At 35.4% G+C, this 19,259-nt stretch overlaps 1 protein-coding gene across 2 annotated transcripts in view; it reads right to left on the bottom strand.

Annotated features, from left to right (window-relative positions):
- TMPRSS15 (transmembrane serine protease 15) overlaps nt 1-19,259 on the bottom strand; it is a 117,386-nt gene that overhangs the window by 53,811 nt on the left and 44,316 nt on the right. For both annotated transcript variants that reach the window (XM_070488730.1, XM_070488729.1), the window contains exons 10-14: nt 18,541-18,681; nt 17,704-17,853; nt 9,794-9,899; nt 9,129-9,279; nt 6,987-7,122 (exon numbers count right to left, since the gene is read on the bottom strand). In XM_070488730.1, coding sequence (XP_070344831.1) covers nt 6,987-7,122; nt 9,129-9,279; nt 9,794-9,899; nt 17,704-17,853; nt 18,541-18,681 — 684 coding nt within the window. The remainder of the gene's footprint in view (nt 1-6,986; nt 7,123-9,128; nt 9,280-9,793; nt 9,900-17,703; nt 17,854-18,540; nt 18,682-19,259) is intronic.

Consider the following 19,259-nt stretch of genomic DNA (forward strand, 5'->3'; position numbering starts at 1 on the left):
TTTATTCTTTCCAGTAGAAAGAAAGGTTAATCCTCCTGTATATTGAGGTATTTGACTGTCAGCAACAGGAGGCAAATTGAAACGCCACTTGCCAAATAACTGTTCTAGACTGATCTGTTAGCCAACATTGTCCAGGAGTCAGGTTGGGACTCGGGTTAATGCAAATTTACTAGAAAACTAGAGCATAGATCTTCCACTTAAGAGTATGGTGCTTTAAGTAGGTAGATTAACCTTATGGAATTCTTAGCCTACTTTATAGTTATCTTCTTACTTATTAGAAGAAAATTCTGAAGAAACGTAATAATTCATCAACTACTTTGAGTATCCCAACTTTATCTCATTTTTATTACTATGTTACATTTAAGATCAAAAGAATACAAATAATCTAATTTTAAGAATATATAAAACTGGGATAAATATGTATTTTTCTTTATATTAAAGGCAGATGATACTGAAGTTATTTAATCTCAATAAGATAGATATCAGATTATAGGAGAGATAATTAAATGTCTCTACACCTACAGCTGTGCCTTCAGTCATATGCTCTTCTTTGATCCCTCTTTTAAATGTCCTCTGCCTTATTTATGAGGATCCTTTGAAATTCATGTGCACCTTCCAAGTTTGTATGTAATAAGCCTCTTAGACCTGAATTCATGATGCATACAATGGGACAGAGAGGCAGGTGCTGTGGCTCGACAATAATATCATTGTCAATCTATCTTGTTCTGTAAGGTGGTAGGGCCCAGTCCACCTTATGCGCCCTCTTGGGCCAGGCATGTCCCGACCTGGATGAATTTAGCAAGAATAATAAAACCTCTATAAACCCTTATCACTTGCAAAGTGTTTCCAGGTACATTGTCTCATTTGGGGAGAGAACATGGTATATAAAAAAAGACGTCTTGGAGCTGGTGAATTAAAATTGTTGCTCTGAGTTAGCTATTTGTCTTTTTGAGACTCGGTTTTCTCAAACACAGATAGATATTAGAGATTTTCAGAATTGTTGTATAGATCAGACATAACTTATGAAAAGTGCTGCAACTGCCCTCATGGCCAAGTGCTTAAGTCTGCATGCTCCACTTCAGCAGCTCAAGGTTTCCTGGTTTGGATCCTGGGAGTAGACTTAGCACCACTTATCAGGCCATGCTGAGGTGGTGTCCCACACAGGAGAGCTAGAAGGACCTACAACTAGAATATGCAACTACGTACTGAGGGCTTTGGGGAGAAGAAGAAAAAAACAAAACAAAATAAAAAGAAGATTGACAACAGATGTTAGCTCAGGTGCCATTCTTAAAAAAAAGAAAAAGAAAATAAAAGAAAAGTGCCTACACATTACCTGGCATAGTCAGTACTGATTTTCAATGCAAACTTGTGGATTAGGTAAGTACTATTATTCTTTCAATTTTAAATGGAAAATCGGAGCATTGGAGGTATTCAGTCATTTGCTAATACTGTACACATCCAGTAGTGTCAAAGTCAAGACTTCCACTCAGTTAATCTCAAACTCATTCCACAGAACATTACCATCTCCTACTGAGTTGATTAAACTCTTAATCATTTCCACTATCTGGTCCAAGCCATAGGCAGGGTTTAGACTAAGTTTCAATAAGTGGCACTTGATGGGTTTGTCGCATATACTTAATAGGTATAGACAAGGAGAAGCAGGACTGAAGTGAACGTAGGCAAAAGTACTAACAAGTAAGGTCAATGATGGATAGATCTAGAAGGAAGAAAGCACTGTACAGAGGGTGCTAAAGAAGATATTTGAACCAAAGAAAGAGTGATAATGGGGAAGAAGGGCGGGTCTCCACTGGGAAAGCTGAGGGAAAGGCTGAGGGAATTGTCTGCTGTCACAGCAGCTGCTCCTCTGAGGCAAACACTCCTTGATGATGTGACTAATTGTCTTGCAAAGATTTCTGAAGAAGGATCTATTACAACTCCTCAACTCCCACATACATCAATTCATTTAATTTTAATAAATCTGGGTGCCGTGAAATGCTTCCATTGATTCTCGATGAAACTAACATAGAAGGGAAAAATGTAACATCAGGGACAAAAACAACACTGCAGTTTGAAGACTGGAAAATCAGATCTTCCTATTTCACAAATTTAGCCATGGCCAGTGTGATTAGCAGGGTTTTTTCTTTTTGTTATTGATTTTTAACCATCATTCTCATCTTCTCTTCAAGGAATAGGAAAATTTCAAACTCAAATACTCTTAATGTGGGAATAGCCAACATTTTGGAGAACATTGAACTTTCACATAACCAAACACTTAACAGTACATTATGTTGTTGTAGATGAGTAGGTAGGACTGTAAGAAACACACGACCAGAACCAAAATATTGAGTATAACTGTTACGCCTACCAAGGCAGGCAGTTTACTTAGCATTTCTCCACTAAACAGAAGCCTTAGAAAATTCATTCTTTTAAAATACTTAAGAAGTACTTTTCGAAATGTATTTCAAATATAATTTTATATCAAATAACTGACCAGTAACATATCTCTCATCCTGGGCCTGATAAGATATATCATTTACTCTTTGTATATAAATGACTGCAAAGAATTGGGAAAGCACTTTAAGCCACTCTAAATACGATGACACAATTTATTTTAATGGTGGTGGTGTTATAGTGGAGATGTAGCATGTGCTTCTTAACAGAAGCGCCAAAGACTCATTAAATGTAATTCAGGATGTCGCAAGCGTGCTGTGTCATTAGATAAACCATCCCCATCCAGAGAACAAGAGTTAAATTGGTACTGGGAACTCTTTTCATCTACAGTTGTTAAACTCTTTCATTTTTCTTTTTCTTGGAGCTGTTCTCTCAAAGTCTTGCATTCTGGTTAATTTCTTACTATGCCAATGGGGATTTTCACTACATATGCTATGTACATAACATGTGGTATTTTGCAAAGTGGTTGTCAGGGATAGATATTTTCCTTGTGGATGTCATTTTTAATACATACTTAAGCCTCTGCCATCCATGAACATGCGTCAATGTAAAGGCATTTACTGCAGGTGGAAAGGAGGAGAGCCCAGCTTTCATTTACAATAAGAGGGTTTGAATTAAAGATATATTTGATAAAACAAGAAACAAGAAATAAAGATATGGTAAAAATACATTTTTGACTGGTACTCTTACCTGAGGGAAACAAGAGATGTAATTCACATTGATTTTTGAATATGTTGAAAGTGGCTAATTTTTAAAATCAGCAATTATTTTTTATCATCCTAGTAATACATGGTCCCACAGTATTACAGATAACATTTAAAAAGTTTAGGTTGTAATATAAAATGAAATTTCCCATGAAAATTTTGTGTTCAGTTTATGAAAATTTATGTTTCCATTAACAGGTTATAGTGACCAGCCATAATGTTAACATTATTATTACATTTATGACAATAAAGTTCAAATTTTCATTCGTTGTGGCCTAAATTTTATTTGTAATTAACAGAAATATAGCCAATGATAGCTCTAATAAATAAGCTATTAGCTTTAAAGGTAAAAAAAGATGAAAACAAAATAGAATTGCAATAAAAAATACATTGAGACTGAGTGCAGTTAATTTTTTTAGGGATTTGAATATCAACTCACACCAATGATACAAGAGGCAAGCAGCTCTACTGGAATATGGCCACCAATTACAAGAGAGGTAGATAGGTACTAAGTCATTTCTACATGAAGAACTAAAAGTAGACTATTTAGCTCTAAGTATAATGTCATGCCTATGAAACTCCAAATTAACTTTTATTTTGTCGTTGGAAATGGAAAATGGCCTATCAAGGGTCAAATAGAGCAAAACTGTGGAAATAAAGAATGACTATTATAATAGCTAAAACCGTAGCTTGTTTTTTTCTTTCTTAACTAGTTTTAATAGTCAAAGAAGTAAGTTAGGTGCCTGAAATGCGGCTTTCTTTTTGTGTATACCTATTTTATTTAGTAGGTATCTAGTCAAGAATTATCCCAATTGTGTTGCAAATTGGCATGATATTTGTATACTGGAAAGTTTCCTTTTTTAAAGTGTTCTCAATACAGTCCCCACATTTAAATTATTTGTGCTGGTGTCACAGGGCAGCAATCCTAGAACTGATGCTGCAGTAAGTGACGGAAGTCACAAAATTATGAAAACTGAGCTTATATTTCCCCAAACTAGGCTCAGTGTGATCCCTAGACACAAGGGGGGAAACTGACCTTTGCTAGTCAGTTACTTGTCTGGGATCATTTTCTTATTTAAATGCTCTATAAGAGCCAAAGAAAGGCTATTAGCCAGTCAGCCATGGTTTCCTTTTATTTCTGCTTAAACAAATCAGTGATCTGGAACCAGAAAAGCTCTGCTCAAATAAGAATTTCACTGAACCAATTGCACATGGCATTAGAATGAAATTGCTCAGAATGCATTTGATGGTAATTAACATTTTCTGCTGTGCTAAATATTGCCCTGAAGTGAACCATTTGGAAACTGGAACAAATATACTCTGGGCAAATTCTAAAATTTATATTTTAAAATCAGATGGGTTATTCCAGCGTTATAATTTCCCTATTGTTAAAATAACGTAGGAGAACATGCTTCCTTGACATTGAGGGATTATGCTTTTCTCTTTCTGACTGGAATAGAAATGAGGACTGTATGGGTTTTATAGATAAAAATTTAGTATGGGAAATCATATTTAAACCTTTATATGTATGATATTATGTGCAAAATTATCTCAAATTTTCTATTTTACATAACGATAAGATTTTGCTACTTTTAAAACATCAAGCCTGTGAAACTGGTTACTTCCACTTAGAAAATTTTTCTTCTTGACCACTTACTGATGAATGGGGGGATACGCTGGCAGGAAAGATTATGAAGAAAATCTATCGTTTAAAATGATTGCAATAACAAAATAGCAAGATGTTGCTAATATCTGGTATTCATGGGAATTATTTACCAAACAAGCAGTGATTTTAATGATTATGGGTTTTTTTTGCATGAAAATGTTTTATAAAATAGACAAATGTTTTTGGGCACCTACACAAAATGAAGGAGACAATTATTTTTAAACAATGCCCCAAATCCCAAATTATTGCATTCCTGTTGGTATTTTCTCCACCCCAATCCCCACCATCGTTTTCAAGCTTTAGTTCTGGTATAAAAATTTTCTTTGATAAAAATAAAGAGAGAGAGATAGAGGCTTAGTTCGTATCTAACAATGTTCATTGATCATCCATTTATATGATGTTAAGAACCAGTAAGACACGGGCAAAGCAAAGTGAATTAGACTCAGAGTTTGATCTTAAGAAATTCAGTTCTTGCCACAGTTTCGTGGCCACTATTACACGAGAATGTTCAGTACTTTCCTGCTTTTGTTTCAATTTTATGAGCGTCATTCTGTCGCTTAATCTTAACATTGCCTTAAAGCTTTCTCTAGTTCATGCTCTCTTCTTCCAAGTCCTCTGTCACTTACTTCTCTCATTTATTATTTTTAGGGGCATATAGTTGTATATTGCTTTTAGTATTTATTTATATGCATTATATTTATTTATTTTTCCACGTGTCAATGATTATCGCCACATCTTACATTTCTTATGCAGTGCTTTGTACATACTAGATATCTATAAAATTTGAATGAACGTTTGAAATCTTGAGGAATTTATGTATAACCCATATAAACATCTAAACATGTTAATACACAAGATGCTAATTATAAAATTATATAAACCTTTTGGTTGGCTGTAAGTACACATTCAATATGGCACCAATATGACAATATAATTCTATCCTCATCCTAACGGCAGCTCATTTGTTGCATGTTCTCAAACACCAGTCATTTATCTTTAGAGCTTTTGAGTTGTTTAAGCCACTCAGCTGAAAAGTCTGCTTTTATTTTTTAGCTTAAGGATTGGAAGCAGGAAAATATATAGTTTTGGAAATAAAACCAAATTTGAATAGGTCCAACAAATTGATTTGCTGACGTGAACATGGGAGAAGTTTCAGGTGTGCTTGGAAGGAAATGGGGAATTGAAAAAGTGCTCTGTTTGTGGGTTCAGATCCACAACAGAACAAAAACATCCAGAAGGTTTGACACAAGCAAACCTGTAGAGCTAGATCAGCTTCCAAGCAACATAATCCAAAAACAAATGGGATGTTTTTGCATCAAAACTACAATGTAGTGAAAACATCCCAATAGAAGGACAATAGGTGTTTGATAACATTTATCATTATAGGCTGGTTTTTTTCTGTGAAATCCCATAGTCTGAAAGTGGTATGAAGTCATTATCTCCTTTGACACGGATAAAATAAATGGTAATGTCACTTTTACTTCTGAAATGTGGTGTTTCCATTTTGACTCAAGAGCACAGGTAGACACAGGCTCTATTTTATTCTTTTGAGTTAAAGATCCCAGATCCCGTAGGACCCGGAAAGCCGGTCGCTGCTCAACTGCAGCTCATTAGTGGCTCCATGAGGGGAGCACATTGCAAGACCTCACAAATGCACCATTTCAGGATAAAATATTTTGTGTGATCCAGGTCTGTATATTCAAAGTCCAGGCCCAATCATTACTATCAAATTATTCTGGAAATGGGCTCAGTAGGTTTCAAATTTAATCAAACTCCTCCTGAGAGCCTAACATCACTCCTTAAGGAGGCTATGAGATTCTTAAGGCTGCTTCCCAAAAGACTATAGGCCATGCCACACTGTCAGTACAGCGTTAGTTTGTATTCTAGTGAAAACAAAATGGAAATCAGTATCTGCATTATTTTTAAAAATGAAAAGATACTAAAATTATCATAAATATGATGCATAGCAAAGTACTAAGTGATTTTCTTTGTGAATTCATGTATAACATATAATATTTTGCTGGCTTCAATTTTACTTATATTTTAAAGTCTTTGATTTTCAGTGAAAAAATAATATTTGGCAGAAACAAAAAGTGAGCCAAATAAAGACCTACCTGATAATATTAATGACTTAATTAGGGAAAATGCACGCTAAGGTTACTTACTAGGAAGTTCTGGTGGAGGAGTTGGGACCAAAGTTGGTTCTGGATAAAGACTCACATTGCAAATCCCATTTGTTAGGCTAATGTCATCCAATGCTATGTCGCTCAGGAGCTGGTTCTTAAAAGCATTAAAAGCAACCTGTAATTCAGAGAGGCATATGAAATGATTCTCCTCTAATCTTCTCTGACTTGATTCTTCTTGTGGCCCAACAGTCTCCGGAGAATCAACATTGCCATCTCCAAATACAGGAGGACAAGTTAATGCATAGGGAAACATTGCTGGATCATGCTTTTCAAGGTCCTTCTGCTGAACCTAACTCTCTTACTATATGTTCATACTAGTCTAAATTTTCGTAAGTGTCTTCCTTCTGAGTTAGACAATATTGTCACAGTTACTCTCTCTCTAGGTCTTTCTCTTTCACTATATTGTCATACTCCATTGTACTCTGGGATGCATACACACCATCTGGCAGGGAGAGCAACCTTTTCCCAGATTCTTCTCTCAATAATATTAGAAATACAGGTAGCTGTCTGCCTTCTTAGAGCATATAACCCCTGAAGGGAAGACAGACTGATTAGATAATTTAACTGGGAGAAGAAGGGAACAAGAGAAAATATGAGTATGATATGATCATTTGGGGCCAGCTGGAACAGTTCACCCAGGGAGCTGGGTGAGATTCTTGTGAGGGTGATGTGCAGAGGACGCAGACCCAGGCTTGGGAGAAAGGTCCTGTGGTCAAATGAAACATAGTAAATTCTTAGGGACAGTGGGCATTTTAGCTGGATTTTCGTGGATCCTCTGTTCTGTAGGAGAGGAAAGACATAAACTAAATACCTGCTCTAGGCTATTTGCTACGCTAGGCACATTTACACATTATCTCATTTAATTTTTCCCACATTACTCTATAGTCATCCATTCACTCATTTGTTCATTCATTCCACCCACTTCATGGTAAGCACTATTCCAAATCAGGATTATTTTCTCCCTTTCATGTATGCCCAAGCGGAATTTCAAAGACACTAAAGTCACTTGTTCAAGATTTCTCAACAAAGTGGCAAAGCCAAGGTGCAAATATTTCTAGAACTCAACACTTTCACTCTGCCTGATGAGCTAACTTTGAAAAAGTGGATGCAATTTTATTACTTTAGAAAAAACTTCAGTGAGTTGAGCCAGATTTGGCCACTGTAATACTAATTTCCCTGCTTCTGTCATCTCTGTTCTCTTAACATTCCATTTTCCTTTACCTTCCCTTGAATTATCAAAAACGAAGATGGAGAAGAAAACTTCACAGAATTGAAGGATAGAATCAGAAGAAAAAAAGGGAAAAAGGAAGGAAGGAAAGAAAGAAAGGTGGGAGAAATACAGATGACGGTCATTGATTACTGCCTGCCTTACAGCAAGTCATGAGAAAGAGCTAAAGCCTTCACTGAAGACAATGTCTATCCAAATACGCATCTTCTGAAAGTTTATACTCTCTTGTCTGAAATTATCCAATTAAAATATTGTTAATTTGGTCAAACTATTAGCTTATATTATCCTAGATTTCAATTGCAATCACTCTTAGGAAGAGAACACATTAAGCTGTTACCTAAAAAATTAATTCCCCCTAATGTGAAATAAATGATCAGAGACTTCCAATGATACATCTTATAGAATTTGTTTCTAAAGGAAATATATGGAGATTAAGTTAGAATGGGGCAGGGTAGATGGATACTTGTGGACATGGACGTTCTAAGAGGAGCAGATAATTTCCTAGAAATGTATGGGGTTGATCCAGGTGGTATTTGTAAAATGTTGGAAGTCCTAGTTAGGCAGGGGACATGGGAAGACATGGTGGCTTGTGCTAGAAAGTTGCTCAATAAAGCTGAAATATCCTGCAAGGTTTCTATGGATTTTATGGCTCATTATAAGTGTACTTTCATGTAGTAAATTGTTATTCCATAAGTGGTTTTTAATAAGTCAATGAATAAATGAAAATAGAGGCACTCAAAGACAAAAAAAAAGGAAGTAGATTAGGAAAGTAGAGAAAGCGACTTGGCTATATTCAGAAAATAATTTTTTTCACCATATATCATAAACTCTAATTGTATCATCATTTTTAGAATACAAATACATGACTATAAATAACAAAGTATTTTGCCAACCTTAAATTCCACAGTTTCATTTAAAGTTACTTGTCCATAATTCCATGTTTCTCCATAATTTCCTTCCTTTTGGAAAATCATCTTCTCCATGTTTTGGTCACTGCTGATATTAATGCTTAACTTATAGACATTTTCACCATACATGTAATACCTGGTTTGGAAACAAGCAAAAATGATTGCATTCCTACAACGTTAGAATAAACGCATTTTAAGGTTCTTCTAAATCCTTTACTGCCTTTGATATGCCTCCTTTTCCCTTGCATGAGGGACTTGCTAGAGAAGGCACAGGCAGTCACCCAGCATTTTACTACAGTCATGTACCACATAACAAGGTTTTGTTGGTCAAGGATGGACCACATACATGATGGTGGACTCGTAAGATTAGTGCATACAGCCTACATCTATAGTAGACTATACCACCTAGGTTTGTGTAAGTACACTGTATGATGTTCACAAAATGACAAAATTGCCTAACTGATGCATTTCTTAGAACATATCCTTGTCTTAGGTGACAAATGACTGTACTTTACTTTATCAATTGGAAAAGTAACGCTAAATGTATTAAAACTTGGGACAACATCTTAGTGAAAGCTGAGCCTGGCACTGTGAGAAAGGCAATGTTACTCCTTAAATAATACGATATTTAACATGTATCTACAACATACCAGAAACTAAGGCAGACTGGTTCCAAAGTAGGATCTAAAGGGAGACTTAAAAGTCCTACTCTTTCTCGTCTCCCTCCTGGTCCAGTCGGGGTGGAAATGTAAAATCCTGTAAAAACAACAAAAAACTTTTACTTCACTTAAATATTAGCATTTTCATTGTGAATATACCATTCAAAATCAGAAAAGAACAACTTTAAGATGAAAATATAAGGAAACATATCGAGGTACAGTGAAAAGGTGGTAAGACAGGAACCCGGAAGGCACTATCTCTGCCAAAACAAATTGCTATTTAGGAAAATTACTTCTCAGCTTGGGACCTCTCAATTCATAAAAAAAGAGCCTTGAACCGGAATATTACTAAGGATATATCAAATTCTTACTTATTATGAGTCCACATGATTGTTTCATCATATTATCATACCCAAATACCACAATAATTCTCATTTACTAGATGTTTTGATTAATTCACTTCTTTAGAGACACTCAGTTCGTGAGGGTATTTAGATATGCTGGTTGCCTAACTCATGGTATATGCAAGTATTCAAATACAAATCTGAAGGCAAAGATAAGAGTTTCAAAGACTGTCAGTTTTTATTCCATCGACTATACTGCATTTCTTTACATAAAAAGCTACCTGATTTTCTACCATTATGGTTTCATCTTTCATATTCCTTTGAATGATAACTAATCCTATCACATAGGAGCAGGTAGCATGCAAATCTACATAAAATCTTTCTAAATAACCCAAGCCACCGCACAAAGTGCTCTCTGGTCTGGAATTATTATAATTTAAATTTATTTTGTGTTTTCACTTCATATATTATAACAAAAACCAGGAATCATGTAACAAAACATAATATGAAGCAAATGAAATATTGGGTAAATCTAATTTTATTTGAATATAATTCTTTATGAAGTGCTAAAATTTAGTGTTTATTTAAAATCAAGCATCTTCTCTCCTGTTCTTTCCAATGGAATACTTTATAGGCAATGCTGCATATAAAATTCAAACTCATTCATTTATAACCCACAGAGTAAGAAGATATAAATAAAAGTGCTGGTGGAAATGCCAATAGATACATCACTGCATATTTAAATCAGTGAGGCAAAGATTATTCAGAATAAATGAGTATTTTATCAAGGTGAAATCATGATCAAATATCTTAATAAATGTAGCATATGCACATTCATTGGTTTTACATTACAAAACGTAAAATGGAAATGAATGCATTTTTAATATTATTCATTAATAAATATTTTTAACACATTACTTAGATTTTATATAATGCTGTAATATTTCAGGATTACTTATTTTAGCTATATAGTTAGTGCTCAATCATTCAACCTAATAAAAAATATCCAATCTCTACATGCCCAACTCCATAACCCTTTGGAGTTGACCTTACTTTTAGTTGCTCAGAATATAGGCGGAGAGGAAATAATTAAAATAACACTGAATGCCATGAATAAGTACTGAAATGATTAACCTATTCAGAAGTATTTCTAGTTAGCTGCTATTATATGATATGGGCTCATATTACATAATATGAGCACGAAGTGTGCTCCATGACTAGGAAATAGATCCAGGCCTCGGCGGTGAGAGCACTGAATCTTAACCACTAGACCACCAGGGCTGGCTTCAACCCTTTTCCCATCTCTATTTCCTGCTAAACCAAGTACAAATCACTCTGATGTCTGTACTATGACTTTAATATCACTTTGCAGCTGTAGTTCTTATAATCCACCTATTTACATGCGGCACTTCTACAAAATTAGGTTATTTTAATTTTTCAGTATTCAGAAATTTTATAACTTTTGGGGTCTTTTTTTTTTTTTCTATTTTCCTGTCTTTCCACTTTCCCTTCACATTGTACCTGTCAAATCCTGCTAATTCTTTGAGGTTATTTAATTCAAATTGCCATCTCCTTTGGAAAGCTTCTCTTGGTCTTCCCAATCGGATGTGACCACCCCTTCTTTTGAATTCTCAGTTGCACGTGTACTTCCCTGATGTCACTTATAAATTCTGTTGTCTATTATATTTATGTTCATATGTGACTTTTTAAACTTGCTAGAACTTTGGGAAAAAGAAAGGCACTAGGTATATTTTTGAATTCTCTCTATGGATTAACTGAGTGTTGTTTGTTAAATTCATGTTACACTAATTTGACTTGCTTTTACACTTTTAAATTTATTAATATAATACACAGAAGGAATGATTAAATGGATATTTTCCACAACCACTTGGGAATTTATATGGTCAAATGACAATGTATTTTAAAATCCTTCAACTTTCTTGAAACGTGTTTGAGAACTCTTGGAATTGACATCAAAGTCAGCTTAAGAGCCCGAAAATTGAATACCTTTTGCTAATTAAGCACACAGTGGCTCTCTTCCCTAAGCCACTAGGATTTTATTACAACTACCTTCTATCCCTTTTTTCGGCTTATTTCTCCACGAACTGAACATAACCTCCTCCAACCCAACACTTAAATTAAAGAAAAAAACTGCTGGACATGTCCTGATACTAATGTAGAGACAGCAGCAACTGGAAAGAAGGCAGAATTTTCTGCAAACTCAGAGATCTCTCACAAGAAGAAAACAGACTGATTTAAATAACTTTGTAAGTTGTGACTGCATATGTAAAATCAACTGAATCTAGTAGATAAATATTGAAAGTTTTAAACTGGAGAATGGTCCAAATTCAGTCAGATTCTATTAATGCTAGAAAGAAATATTATTCTTTAAAATTCAACATCATGGGAAACATATGGAAGTAAAGATGGTATTACTTTGAAAGCACTAACATTATACTTATTTTATGAAAGTTTGCATGCTAAATGAAACGTAGATATCTAAAAGACTTAACAAACGTTTGAAAATTGAGCAATCCAACTATTTTCCTCCCCAGCATACTACTTAGAATAATACCACAGCCGATTTGTGTCTGTTGAATACTTTCGTGGCATGAAAAGAAAACTAGTTATCATACCTAACTTTTTTCTTTTTTGAGGAAGTTTAGCCCTGAGCTAACATCTGCCACCAATCCTCCTCTTTTTGCTGAGGAATACTGGCCCTGAGCTATCATCTGTGCTCATCTTCCTCTACTTTATACGTGGGACGCCTGCCACAGCATGGCTTGACAAGCGATGCCATGTCCGCACCGGGATCTGAACTGGCGAACCCTGGGCCTCCAAAGCAGAACGTGCGAACTTAACTGCTGCCACCCTGGGCCAGCCCCAATACCTAACTTCTTAAAGATATGCTGTTTTTTGGTGAGGAACATTGGCCCTGAGCTAACATCTATTGCCAATCTTCCTCTTTTTTCTCTACCAAAGCCCTAGTACATGGTTGTATATCTTAATTGTAAGTCTTCTAATTCTTCTATGTGAGATGCCACCACAGCATGGCCTGATGAGTGGTGTGTAGGTCCACTCCCAGGATCCAGCCCAGCAAACCCTGTCCTCCAAAGTGGAGCAGGCAAACCTAACCACTACGCTGCCAGGCTGGCCCCTAACACCTAACTTTTACATAACATTTTTCGTGTGGCAGCCATTTTTCTGTTGTTTTTAAACATAATAATCAATTTAATGTTCATAATATGCCTCTAAAGTCAGGTTAATTATCATCAACTCCACTTGCCAGATGAGGGAAGTGAGGCAGAGAGAGAGAGAGAGGATAGATAACTTGCCTAAATGGCAGAGCTGAGATTGAAACCCAGCTAGGACTTCAGGGTCTCTATTATAATGCTCTTTCCTACTGCACTGTGCTAATCTCCAAACTTTAGAAACAATTAGGTTTTCATTGAGAAAGGCCAACAATGAAGCACTTCCTTTGGTCTGTCTAGTTCTTCGGTGACCTCTACATTTCTGAAGTCTGCACATGTTACTAAATTCATTTTCCCCGATTATTATGAACAAATGGGCCACTTCTGAGCGCCCAAAGATGCTGCCCAGCATCAGCGTCATCATCTCTACCAATTCCCTTTGCTTCTAATGAGGTACAGAGGAGCTCTGAGCTTTGACAGCGCAGAGATTTAGGAGCTGGTGCTCCACCAGGAGAGAGTTCTTCAGAAGAACTCAAAAAATGAAGGGGCTTAGATGTTCTTCCCTAAAGCAATGTTAATTCAAAGTTTATCTGTTTCATTTAGACTTTCCAGTCATTTAAAATGAAGGCAAAGAACAAAAAATCCCCTGCATGGATAAGAGGAACAGCGGGAGAGATTTAATTCTCGTCCGTTTCAGAGGGAGGATGATCTGACACATAAAAAAGCAGGTTGGAAGAAAAATGCCCCTCGGGGGGGAAGGACCGTTAGATTATGAAATCACTGGTATGAGAGTTGGAGAGGACCTATGAAGTCCTATCATCCATTCTCATTACACCGCTGCCTCTGGTGGGCTGTGAACTGCTCTGACTTGTCTCATTTGAAATAACTCCTGCCACACGACTTTCTCCCGAGACTCTATTTCCGACCCAACTATTTAAAACCTCTACCTGACATTCGACCTGTTTTACTTTGGTCAGTTTCATCTTATTTCTTCAGTTATTTAATCTGTTGGCAAGCTGAAACCATTTTTCTCCTGTAATGTACTTATATTCTTCAAATATCAGTGGAATTATTTTATCTCTTATTATGATGACATAAAAGTAGAAAAATGATAATTTGAACATCAAAGATCTCAACTACATAAAAGGTATCTGTCATAGTCAATGGATATAAATGCTTTCTGCACTCTCCTCTAACTACTCTTGTCCAAATATGGTAGGGACATTTTTTTATTTCAATAAAGGAAGAAAGTGGTCAAATTATTTGACTGTTTTAAGCCAGGCTTCTTTCGAGGGTTGAGGTCATTATCACTTATGGGTTAGTCTTCAGCTGTGCAGATTACTAATTTATCCATAGAGGATCAGGCCATGAAAAGTAATTTATTCAAAGAAGAATAATTATGTATGAGACTATATGTGTCATAATTTCTAATACTAAACATGTCTGGTCTAATGCGATTGGCCATCTACACAGTGCACATTTTTGTCCATAGGTCCACCGTGGTAACTAATTTAACAGGATCCTGTTTACCTTCAGATTATATTCAGAATCTGACCTTTTCACCACATTGCTCCCACTGATCTGAGAGTCCCATGATCTCTTCTCTGGGTTGGGCGATAGCCTTCCACTGGTCTCCCTGACTACACTCTTGCCCATCCACAAACATCCACCAGTCAGTGTGAATCCCATCACTCCTATGCTCAAGAACCTCCAATAGCCCCTGATTTCACTGAGAAAAAAAGCCAAAGCCGTAGAAATTCCGTTATTACCTGGACACTAATGGGGCTATTTACTGCACTCCAGCAATCCTGGCTTCCTGACTTTTCTTCAAGTATGCCCAGTTTAGAGCCTTTGCTCTGCTTGTTCCCTCTGTCTGGAACAATCCATATGTCTACTTCTTTCAACTCCTTAAAGTTTTGATTCAAATGTTACTTCTCCAATAAGCCCTAATCTGATCCCCTTTTAATTTGCAACAGCACCTCAACACCTGCCCTTCCTATTGCCCTCACGAAGCTCTATATTTTCCCAGAGTATGCATTTACATTTAACACACACTGAAAATGTCATTACTTATCATATTTATTGCTTATTTTCTGTTTTTTCCCCTAAAATATGTGTTGCATGAAAGCAGAAAATCTGACATATTTTTTACAGATATATTCTGAGGGCCTTGAATAGAGCCTGGGGATCAAAATACTTCTTGAATCAAGGAGTGAAAGAATAACTTGAATGGAGCTTTTAGTGATGACTATGGAACTAGATTAAAAGTAGTTTTTAGTAATAAATATTTTGACCAAGTTGAAATAGTATGATGAACCATATTTTGTTATTCTAGAGATGCCATTGTCTAAAGAACCAGGATTAACCAGGTACATTTCTACTCTGAAAAAATTAACTCTTCAATGTCTTCTTACCAGATGTCATTCACAATTGACATTAAATCAGTCATTTACTTTTCTGGTTATAAAAATGAGACTATTGATTTTTCTAATAGAAGTGGCCATTAATAATAAATTATAATGCACATGTGCTCAGATTGTTTTTACATTATAAACAATTTCATTCAGCCAGTAACTCACTTATTCAGAAATGGCTTATTGATTCAAAGTTGTAGATATTCATTCATATATTCAAAAATAATTTTACATGTTAGTTAGATTCAGTCACTGAGAATGCACTAAGAATTCAAAGATGAAAAGACAAGGTTCTTGTTCATGAAGAGAACACTGTGGTGGAAAAAAAATAAGTAAGGAAGGAAATATAATGCTACATGATAAGATAAATAAAAGGGGTGCTTATAATGCTTAAAGGAAAGGAAAGTTACAACCTGGAGTTCTGGACAGACTTCCTAGAAGTGATAATATATGATCTGCGTCCTCAAGACCTAGAACCACGCCTGGTAAGAGGAAGATTTTAATATGTGCCTTTTGAATAGAATCATATTCTCATCAGTAACCTATCAACGAGTCATATTGTAGGATGGATTTTGTCTAAGAAAATGATCTAAATGCACAAATTTCCATTCTGTCCTTTTTGTAATTTTCCTTACTTTGTAAGATCCACATTATTTCTAGATCTGTAATTCTCTACACACATTATTTCTAGATCTGTAACTCTCTATGCACATTATTTCTAGATCTGTAACTCTCTACGCAGTGATTACATTGGGTATTATGATACATGCTTCCAAGGTGTTCATGAGTGTTTTCCCTCTATGAGTTCCTTATCTTCTGATAATTCCCCATGATTCCTGGTCTTCTCAGTCAGATATTATTGCCTCCAATGTTAATGTTTCCACCTGAAGTCCAACTCTAATATCCCATTTATATGAAAAATGTAATTTCAAACCACAACTCTTCTCGTAGGACTGTGCCTTAGAATCAGCTCTTTCACATCTTTCTGCTGTGGACTGAATGGTTGAATCAGAATCTTTCACAACCATCTGCTGTGGACTGAATGATTGTGTCTGTCCCACATTCATATGTTGAAACTCTAATCCCCAATGTTGTGGTATTTGGAGATGAAGCCTTCGGGAGGTAATTAAGTCATGAGAATGGAGCAATCATGATGGGATTAATGACCTTTAGGAATAGACTGGGAAAAAGCTTTCTTTCTCTCTCCCTCTCCCCTCATTACCCCTGTCTCTCTGCTATGTGAGGATACAGCGAGAAGACAGCTGTCTTCAAACCAGGAGGAGGGTTCTCAGCAGAACCCGACCATTCTGGCACCCTGACCTTGGATTTCTAGCCTTCAGAACTGTTAGAAACAAATGTCAGTTGTTTAAGCCAACAAATCTATTGTATTCTTTTACAGCAGCACGAAGGGACTAAGACAGCTTCTCAGAACTAAATCTATCTCTATTTCAAGATGATGTGATCTTGGATATTGAAAATTCTAAGGAATTATTAAAAAGTATTAGCACTAATAAAGTTCAACAAGTCTACAGGGTACAAAATTCATATGCAAAAATCGATTGTATTTTTATACACTAGCAAGGAACAATTGGAAACTGAAATTAACGCAAAGTAGACCAAAGTTCAGAAAAGTTAATTACCTCCCACAGGCCCACTTAGTTAATAATAAGAGCTGGATCTAGGCCCACAACTCAAGTCTCCTCGTCTCTAATGGCCTCTGAGTACTTTTCAACATTTTGTACATATATAGGGTAAAAGAATATATAAATTTTTAAACACTGTCTTTTACTTACCTATTTGAACACCATTTTCATTTAAATGCATTTATTAGTCCATGATTTTAAAAGAAGAAAATCTGAAAAGAGTGTCTTGCATTTAATACAGCTCACTTTAAACTGCAGGACAACACACATCACTTTCCTTTTGGTTTATGAATTAAATATGAATTATACCTGAAACATTGCCATAAGTGTGGTCAAAATCTGGTCCAGTGAAAGGAGGAAAGGTGCTTCCCTGAACCCTTTCCCATTCATTGTCATCGTTTAGATCCTGGACCCAGAAACAAAAGCCGTCTTCAAAATCACAGTTAATTTTCTCATAATCTGTGAATTTAAAAAAAAAGAGAGAAAACATTTCAAATTTAGTCCACAATGTGACTAGTTATAATAGTTTGCATCGAAAATAATCTAACCTTATACAGCTTATAATTAAGTGTCACACACATCTTTGTTTTTACTCGTCTTACCTCTGCTTCATTCCATTTAGTCAAAAACACCTATTTTGTTGCCGACTGTATTAATGTAAAATGTTTCTTATACCCCCCTGAGGTCTTCAGCAAAGACAAGCCTCTGGTTCTTCAGTTTTACATCTTATCTTCATTGGTTTACCCCTAGAAACTTTGTCCCATATATTTCTTTCCGCCCATTGTTAACTTTAACACTTAGGTCAAAATTAAGTTAATGTGGAGTATTGAGAGAGTCAGTTTTATGCTAATTTTTTACTTTGGATATTTATTTGTAGTTTATAAAATTTAACTGTTATGCTGACTTATATCTTTTCTCAAATTGGTTACTTGATTCTTTTGAAGGACATGAATTATTTTATAATTTCTCATTTCTTTCCCAGTATCAAGCAGAGAGCAGTATACATAAGAGATATTCATTACAGAACTTGCATAATGAAACAGATTATGATCTTGTTCTAAAATTTTAGGTTCTGCTACTTTTAAAATTCCATTGCAATACTAAAGCATCTGACGAGACAAAGGCTAAAGAATAAACAATACTCACTGTTAAGCTCTGTGCTGTTAAATGCAGTGTACGTTGCATTAAAGCCAATATAATCATTTTCATCAGATTCTATAAGAAAGGTGGCAGTAACTTGGTTGGAAAAAATCCTAATTATTCCAGGACTGGTTTCCCAGAGAGAAGCTACAAAAGAAAATGAATGACTATTATATGTACATATCTATCTATTCAACCACTTATCAATAAATCCATCCATCCATCCATCCATTGATTTATTGATTGATAGGTCAGTCAATCCAGCTGATATCACTCACTTAACTAAAAACATTAGTTCTGTGGTTAACTGTTTTAATTGAAAGGACTCTTCTCTTACGCATCAGAAATTTTCAAATTATTATACATATTTATGGCTTGAAAAAATATTCTATTTTAGTTATTAGATATGTACACTATATACAGATATAAAAAGAAAAGATGCATTTCTTTACTTAAAAAGTTCCTCTAAGAAACATGCAGATAAGACAGTTATGAAACTAAAAGTTAGTTTGGCTCTACCAGGTATTTCCCATGCCATTTACAGGGACTAAACTCAGTCACAATAATAGAAACAAGAGTATTTCTTTGTTTCTCTACTCATATAACAGTAGGACCTCAAAATAATATCAGGTGACTTAAGGATTTGTTTATACAGAATTTTACATTGATGCTATTTCTTTTCTGTCTTGACTCTAGGCTACGTAACAGATACCTTTCCAGCTTTT

This window comes from Equus asinus, chromosome 18 (genome assembly GCF_041296235.1).
Source record: "Equus asinus isolate D_3611 breed Donkey chromosome 18, EquAss-T2T_v2, whole genome shotgun sequence".
Lineage (NCBI taxonomy): Eukaryota > Metazoa > Chordata > Mammalia > Perissodactyla > Equidae > Equus > Equus asinus.